Source organism: Porites lutea, chromosome 5, assembly GCF_958299795.1.
Source record: "Porites lutea chromosome 5, jaPorLute2.1, whole genome shotgun sequence".
Classification (NCBI taxonomy): Eukaryota; Metazoa; Cnidaria; class Anthozoa; order Scleractinia; family Poritidae; genus Porites; species Porites lutea.
Genome location: NC_133205.1, coordinates 19,000,669 through 19,008,720, shown reverse-complemented (window position 1 = coordinate 19,008,720; position 8,052 = coordinate 19,000,669). Strand labels below are relative to the sequence as shown.

General features: G+C 38.4%; 1 protein-coding gene across 1 annotated transcript; it reads left to right on the top strand.

Annotated features, from left to right (window-relative positions):
- Positions 1-714: 714 nt before the first annotated feature.
- Positions 715-7,034, top strand: LOC140937475 (uncharacterized). Its single transcript, XM_073387043.1, has 9 exons — positions 715-838; positions 1,336-1,467; positions 1,590-1,676; positions 2,046-2,763; positions 3,090-3,236; positions 3,502-3,882; positions 4,288-4,627; positions 4,951-5,178; positions 5,424-7,034. Exons 2-9 carry the CDS (start codon positions 1,375-1,377, stop codon positions 5,707-5,709), a joined length of 2,280 nt encoding a protein of 759 aa, XP_073243144.1. The 5' UTR covers positions 715-838; positions 1,336-1,374; the 3' UTR covers positions 5,710-7,034.
- The last annotated feature ends 1,018 nt before the right edge of the window (positions 7,035-8,052 follow it).

Below are 8,052 nucleotides of genomic sequence, written 5' to 3'. Positions count from 1 at the left end.
GATGCAATTTTCTTGGCGCATCACGCAACTTCGCAGTTATGGCGGATTCCAGCGTGAAATAACGCCGTTTTCTCGCCGGCCTGTTTAACTTTCTGTTCCCTTGAAAGGTAAGAGAATTGCATTATTTTGTTATTTGACATGATTTCTCTGATATCCAATTGTTCAATAACGTAACATCCATATAGAAACCTTTGATTTGATTGTTTTACGGAGCCTTTGCATAACAAAGTGTTCATTGAGCCGTAGATAGGTCATGAATATTCACATTTTGTTGGTTTATTTGATGATCTTTTCCTAATATGGGCTTCACGCTAGCGAAATGAAGTCCTGATAATTGTACAAGCAAAGAAGTACCCAGAAGTACCCACATTTTAAGGACTTTTGAAGCGGCCAAAAATCACTCAAATTTTGTGTCCTCGAACACATTTCAACACCACGTGTGGGAATATGTGTTAAGTCTGCTGAAGGCCTCAATCGGTTGAGCGCTTTCGAAAACGTTGTCTTACCATAGCAATCATTTTTTACTTTCAAAATGGATGTGTTTGAACGGATTTTCACTGTTTTTTGTAATGAATGCGTTAAAGGAGCGGTGAATAATGGAGTATTGCACTGCGAATCTTATAGGACAATGGACTCCAAAAAAAGAAGCCACGTAGCAAGTGGTAACACGCCAAACAAACCGACTTTGAAGCGCGCACGAGATTCGAGGAGAAACATCAGAGGACCTCTGGACTTTTCCTCAGAGAATGTAGAGAATCTAGAACCACTAGTAAACATTGGAGGCTTTGTTAGTCCGAAGATACAGAGGAGGGGCTCTCGTGGAAGTCCGGGCATCAAGGTTACTTAAGCTTATTGCTATTGTTCCTTGTGTCATTTAACCTTGTGCATTTTTAAATGCGGAGAAGTTGATCTGAGTTCTTTCGTAGTTTCAACTTACAAAGTGTCTTTCCTTTTTTAATGTTACTTAAAATTTATTTATTCCTGTGTTATTGTATTCTGTTTTAACTTGGAAACAGTCTGACTTGGAAATTGACTTGTACTTTTTGCTATAAATATGCAATTGAGCTTATTTATTCTTCAAGGAAAATCAAGTGGTCTTCTGAGTCAGGACAGTTGTATACATGTAGCTTTTTTGTTACCTTTTCCTAGGTTATCAGCTCGGGCATAAAAAAATCACCTCTGGTTGTGTTGGCCATTAAATCACCTGTGCGGTTGCACAGGTGGACATTTTTTGAGGAAAGGGCGTTGGTGGAATTTGTTGGGCTAGCATCCATTGATGCTATCGTTTTCCTGAGAGATTATAACCAAGGATATTTTGTTGTTGTTGTTTTTTAGATATCAGTGCCAGAGGACTTCAAGACTTGGTACGAGACAATGTGTGCTGAGTTCCCAACAAGATTCAGCCGGCTATTTAGGGGGCCTATGTGGAGTGGTGTCACTGTGAATCAACAGAAAGATCCTCTCACGGTGAGCACAACAAGTAAACAAAAAAATAAACAAACTAACAAAAGGAAAGATTGATTATTCTATTCTATTGGATCTATTTTATTGGATTACTCTATTTCTTGCCCTTACTTTATTCCTGACAGGCACGTGTAAATGTTGCATCACCAAGCATAAGGACAGTAGAGAAGCAAACAGCTGAGGCACCTTTTACTTGTGAGCCTACAGTTCAGGTTAGAAATGAAATTTTGCAAATAATTTTAAACAATGAGATGTCATCATGCTAGTGGCATGAATGTCATAACATTCTATATATTAATGTTGCAATACTCAAATTTGGCTTTGAAAAAATAGAGCAGTAGTGTGTTGCTTAATTTGTTCTGGCACACCAGCTATTTTTGGAAAAACGTGAGAAATGAAGTGTAAATTGCCCCTCATGGTATGACCATGATTACTAACTTTGATTCTCAATGATGTACAAGAACATTGATCAGAGAAATAGGCACTTTAACAGGAGCACATAAGGCTTCATATCAGGTTCTCTTAATTCATGTACAGGTATTGTAAATATTATAATTTCATATTTATTTATTTGTTTTTAGGTCGAAGCAATCAAAGAGCTTAAGAAAGCACACCCACATGGTCGGTTTTGGTTAAAGGCAGACGCATGTGACATAAAAGTGGCTCTGCAAGAGTCCGTCAAGGGAAAATGGGATGGGGATGTAGACCTCGGGGGTGGGAAACTAAAAGAACTCCGAGCTGAGTATGACACCCGTAAAGCAGATGCTTGCATCCAGGAAGCTGCAGTTACACGAGACTTGTTGGAGCTCAAAATTCGAAAGATGGTTGATGCTTTGGAGGAGGATCAGAGGTTCCTGGCTGATGGCCTGAAGGAAGCTGACGCATCTTTCCAAAAAAAATTCAACAGTCCCAATACTTCTCAAGCAGTGCTTAAAGCACTGTGTTGGGAAAGGGTTGAATACAACACCTTGCTTCAGCAGGCCCAAGCACTTCGTACCACCATTGAGAGTCTTCTTCCCCATCTCCAACCAGGGAGTACTCGTGTTCAAGATGTAGCTCGTAGTCTCAAGGATCTCAAAGAAGATCTGAAGAAGTACCTGAGGGATGTGTTTGTGAAAAAGCGACAACCAGCCGCCACCCATGTCCTAGCAATTCTGGTTTCTGAGGAACGTCGGAACAAGAAGCCTTACTCCATACCAGTTCAATTTGTCCCTTATACTTCTATAAAGGATCAATATATTCGGGACATCACTGCAAAAGTCAAGAGGGAAATGGTCAAAATGGATTTAAAACCAGTGGGTAGGTTACTTAGTATACTGCTATGTGGATACAAGAAACATGACAGAAAAATGACCTCCCTTTTTCAGAGGATGTTAAGGTCTAGGTCTAATGGATACGTCCTTTGCAGCTAGCCCTTCATGTGGTACAAAACCACCATGCTGGAGAGCAAAAGTCGCACTGGTGGAAGACAAATAAAAGGCATACACAATTTTAAATGATAATTTCCTTTGCTTGTTGTGTATCAGTGTGACTTTTTCTCTCCAGCATGGCCGTCTTGTACCATATGAAGGGCTATCTGCAAAGGGAACTTCACTGAGTTCCCTGTATTTATCTTTTCTTTCCAGGCTTAGTCACAGATGGCGAGTTTAACTCTTTGAGAACACAAGGGGAGACACGACCATTACATATCTGGCAGCTGATGCATGATGCGCGAGAGAGTGTATCCAAAATGAGCAGAGGAAACCTCTTAAAAATGCTGATTCAAATTGGTGGTAGGCATTCCGTCAAACAATTAATATGTTGTAGATGGAAATGAAATTCAGCTTCCGATGATTTCATCCTAGTTTAAAAAAGGTTTATTTAATTCCTTTGTCCCTGAATAAAAGATGAAGGCTGATTATCATATATTTCAAACCAAGGATAAGAATGCTAGTTTTAAACGATTTTAACATGAATTGCATTTCAACCTACAACAGAATAGTTTACAGAACACAGAGGATCCAATGCTGATCACTATTTGCATTGCTTTTTGTCTAGTTGATCATGATGGAAATCCTGTGACTGAAACTTATGATGAGGCAATACCAGCCACTGCCATAACCCAACTCAGAAATTTACAAGTTGTTGATGGCCTAACTTTGGAGGATGCAATTACCTATTTACGACAAAAGCTAGTTCCTGATGGATATCAACCATATCCCTTCAAAGCTGACACCCCTGAAAACTTTGTTCACAAGTTGAGGTCACTGGTTGCAACTTACCGCTTCAGACACCGGGTTGAAGAGCTAAAAAGAGAGGGTGTTGACTTCAGCACCTTTCTGTACGTCCCTGAAGTGGATCCAATAACAGAAGATACTTTTCATGAAAGGGAAGATCATTGTCATATCCTCAAAAGGATTTGGAAGCACACCAGAGAAGGTAGAACATGAAAATTATTGCTGTTAAAAGGCAGGCAAAGTCAAAAACAAATTAAAAACTTATTTCTGATGATTTGGGTAGGATGTTTTCCTGTCCTTCATAGGGGATGTTCACCTCGCTTGAAGTAGACCACTGTTGTCAGTGGTAATCAAATTTTACTTTTTATAAGAAAAGCATTTATACAGAAATTGAAAATGAAAATGAGAAGTTGCTTTTGTGGGGGAGGTGGATCGTACATGCATGTATTTCCACAGCATTTTGTCACTATTAAGGTATATTTGGAATGTGGGGGAAGTACTTAAGAAGTTGCAACGCTTACAATAGCATTTTAGCAATTGCAAAAGGATCACAAAGCTTATTCCATTCCTTGTTTTTTTAGAAAAAAAAATTTTTGTTTTTGATTAGGTGGATTTGAAGGCATGAAACTGCAGGGTTTTGATGATGCAATGTTAGATCCAGGTACTGGTTTAACACATGCTGCATTAACTGGAGAGAGAAAGCAGTCAGTGGGAGATGCAGAAAGGATGCTGTCATTTCTGGTTTCAAAATTTCTCAACGAACATGGGTACCTTAGGGAAGCCAATTACATTGATGTCATTGTTGGATGGCATGAGGCAGCCGATGGGAGAGGCCTAAGTGAGTTGCAGAGATGCAAGTGCAATTATGCAATGTTAAATATGATCTTAAATGAATGGATGCCATGGTACAAGGAAAACCCAGATCTTTCGACCATTGATATCAACAGGTATGATGTTTTTATGTGTATATGTTACTGGTCAAAATGAAATTAAGGTTAATTTTTTTTATCTAGGATGATTCCTAGGGCTAGGAGACAATGGAAACTGAGAATCAAGTAAGGTAAAAAAATTTAACCTGAATTTAATTTTGACCTGTAGCATTTATTTCAGCACAGCTTCATGAGTATCAAGTCATTGCAAAGCCTTTCAAACATTCCCAAGCCTTTTTTTCATGTCCTTTTTTCTATTTAGATGTACTTGTTACTACTTGGATTAATCATTTTAAATTAATCATTTTGCTTGCTTGCTTGTTGTTTTGTTGTAATTTTAGGCCGGTCAAGGGAATTTGTGGATTTTCACGTGAGACTGTGATTGCAGTCACTACTAACATTGAGAGCATTGAGTTCCGCAGAAGGGAAAGTGCAGCTCATGGTTTTGAGGAGCACCCACGTGCTGGCACAACAGATGATGTGGAAGCTTTCTTTGCCCTGCTGCACCGTTTCCTGGGTCTCGTTTTCACCTTGAAGGACTTCAAGGCTCTTTGGAGGAGGCTGGTCAGGTAAGATTGATAAGCATATTGAGTCAAAATAATGTTTTCAGTCCAGGTGTTTTTACAGAATTAAGTATTGACTTGAGCCACATAAAAGATGTAACAGTCAAACAGTAGTAAAGCCAGATAAGTGGTGACATGGAACAGCCACTTTGCAGGGAATCAAGGTTCTTTGCCAATTGGAACTAGTAATAATTAATGAAATGTAACATGACAGCCACTTAATATCTCGTGTTATTACTTTATCCTGTTAGGGAATTTACTAAGAGAGTTGGAGATGACCTCCCATTTTATTATTGGACTGCAAATGAAAGGTACAGAGAATGGGAAGAAGAGTTGCCTTCTTTCAATGAAGCACCAGATGTGCCTGACGACATTGATCCTGCTGAACATCCACTCAGGCTCCATCGACTGACCTTGAGCAGAAGGGAAGACTCTTCTATATTCACTGCTGGACGAAGCTTCCTCCCTGCCCGAAATCAGACCTCAATACGCCAGAGGCTTCATAGGCCTGAAGGGCAGTTACCCCCTAACTTGTAACTTGGGTCCAGTGTGTATTTAACTGGGAGTCTAACCTGAGCATTTGTTTGCTTTAATACAAGTTAAGTGTATCACAAGTAAATTCCAGTGTTTCTCTAACAGCTGTAAACTCTAGACATTCACTGACTTGTACGGTTAACTTTATGATTAGAAATTTGGAGTATGCATTAGCTTTTTGTCTTAGTTCAATAATGTTTTGACAATTCGGGGGGCTTTTGAGATGCAGAGCCCTGTTTGTAACAATTATGATAGGAAGGTTTTATAAAGTTGTATCAACCATTGACTTGTGACTTGTGTGGCATCATGACACCTCAGAACTCATAGACTTCAATAGCATGTGGTTTGCAACAAGCACAGTCAGAAATAAGGGTTTTAGTTCATTAGTTACCCTCTTCTAAAACAATAACCCTTGACATTTCAATGGATGCAACAGTTTTATTTTTTAAGATAATTTGTGAAGTAATTTCAAGTTTGACTCTTTTCTATGTACATGTATTTATAAAGTATTCCAGAGTAAGGAAAAGGGAGTAAACGACAAGCATTAGTTAATTAGACAAAAAAAATTAATTCTAAAATACAAAGATAGAGTGATTTGACTTGACCCGTGAAACAGATACTAACCACTAGTGCAAAATAGCCACTAGTAAACAAATTAGCGCATAATCGTGTGTAGCACTGTATTACCTATTTCACAGGTGTAGTATAATCACTATTTTCTGTAAAATAACACAGTGAAACCTGAATGAAGTGAACACCCTTTGTTTAAAAGGACTTCAGCATAAGAAGACAGACTTGTGCATCACTCTTTATTCCTAACGACTCGTAATAGAAGACACCTCTATATATGCACACACCTGTTGAGTTTCCTTTAATTTCCTATGGGTGTGTGCTAGGTGTAGGTTTCACTGTATAGTGATTATTAATGAAGAGGATCTTGCTTGACATCAAGTGAAATGACCTCTAAAATTTTTCAAGGCATGTGTTTGCCATTTGTTTCTTTAAAAAATGCTTTTAGAGGTCGCTGCTTAGAATGAAAAAGGGGGCTAGCATGGATACTCTCAAAAGTAACCCACCAAAATAGCTTATTAATATCTAAAACAAATCAAGCCTCATATGCCCACGAGAAGAAATAACAATTATTATTTTACAGTATATACATATCAAGGGGTAAGAAACAGTTCTTCCATCTGCTGAGTACAGAAGGTGGATTTCTCTATTGTTCAACTCAACCTGGCTAATACAAAATTGTATTAACTTTAGAGATAAAAAGGAAAGAATATGCTAGTTTCATTTGTAACTATTACTATAAAACCTATCATTCAAATAGAAACGACAAGTCACTGTTATACTGATTGTTGTTGTCATTTTTGTCCCACCTATCTTTCTTGATAATAGTCACGCCAGCATAAAACCTAAATTAACTGATCTTAGGAATCCACTGCCTCTTTATATAACAAAGTTTGAAAGATATAATTTCGTCCTTTTTTATTGCTTTTGTAAGCTTGGGAATTTTTTCAACTCCACAATATCCAATGACCAGCCAAACTGTACTGTCAAACACTTCAAATGTTATTGCATTTTTGTCTTTCAAATTGCTTGATTCAAAGGACGCCCTAACAGGGACATTAACTCCATTGGCTTTTAGGTCCACAGCTTTTTTCAGGGCATCCTGATATCTGGTCGCCCAGAATGACCCTTTCACTGAAAACGTTTCTGAGAAATACTCCACTTCCTCTGGATCAGAGTCGGTGTTAGTAGTTCAGGGGGTCTAGTCAGGTACAAAACGGAGCACATTTTTTTCGGACACCGCGGACATCACACGTGATGACCGCGTGAGAGTTACACGTGAGTTTCATGTTTAGGGTTAAATCTGTCGAGTGAGTTTTCCAAAACCTAACTAAATTAAATTTCCTAAACTAACACAAATGTTTACTTTTATGTTTAGGGTTAAATTAGTGGGGCGCAGTGTTTAGGGTTAAATCTGTCGAGTGAATGTCCTAACCTAACGAAATTTCCTAACCTAACTAAATGTCCTAACCCAATGTTTACTTTTATGTTTAGGGTTAAATCAGTCGGGCGCAGTGTTTAGGGTTAAATATTTGTCCTAACCTAACTAAATTTCCTAACCTTACTAAATGTCCTAACCTAACTAAATGTCCTAACCCAATCTTTACTTTTATGTTAAATTAGAGGGGCGCAGTGTTTAGGGTTAAATCAGTCGGACGCAGTGTTTAGGGTTAAATCAGTCGGGCGCAGTGTTTAGGGTTAAATCAGTCAAAAAATTTCCTAACCTAACTAAATTTCCAAAACCTAACTAAATTTCCTAACCTAACTAAATGTCCT

Coding starts and splice junctions, on each gene's coding strand:
- LOC140937475 (XM_073387043.1), top strand. CDS start 1,375: ATGTGTGCTGAGTTCCCAACAAGATTCAGCCGGCTATTTAGGGGGCCT. Junction 2,764..3,089: donor AATGGATTTAAAACCAGTGG/GTAGGTTACTTA, acceptor TTTTCTTTCCAG/GCTTAGTCACAGATGGCGAG. Junction 4,628..4,950: donor TCGACCATTGATATCAACAG/GTATGATGTTTT, acceptor TTGTAATTTTAG/GCCGGTCAAGGGAATTTGTG.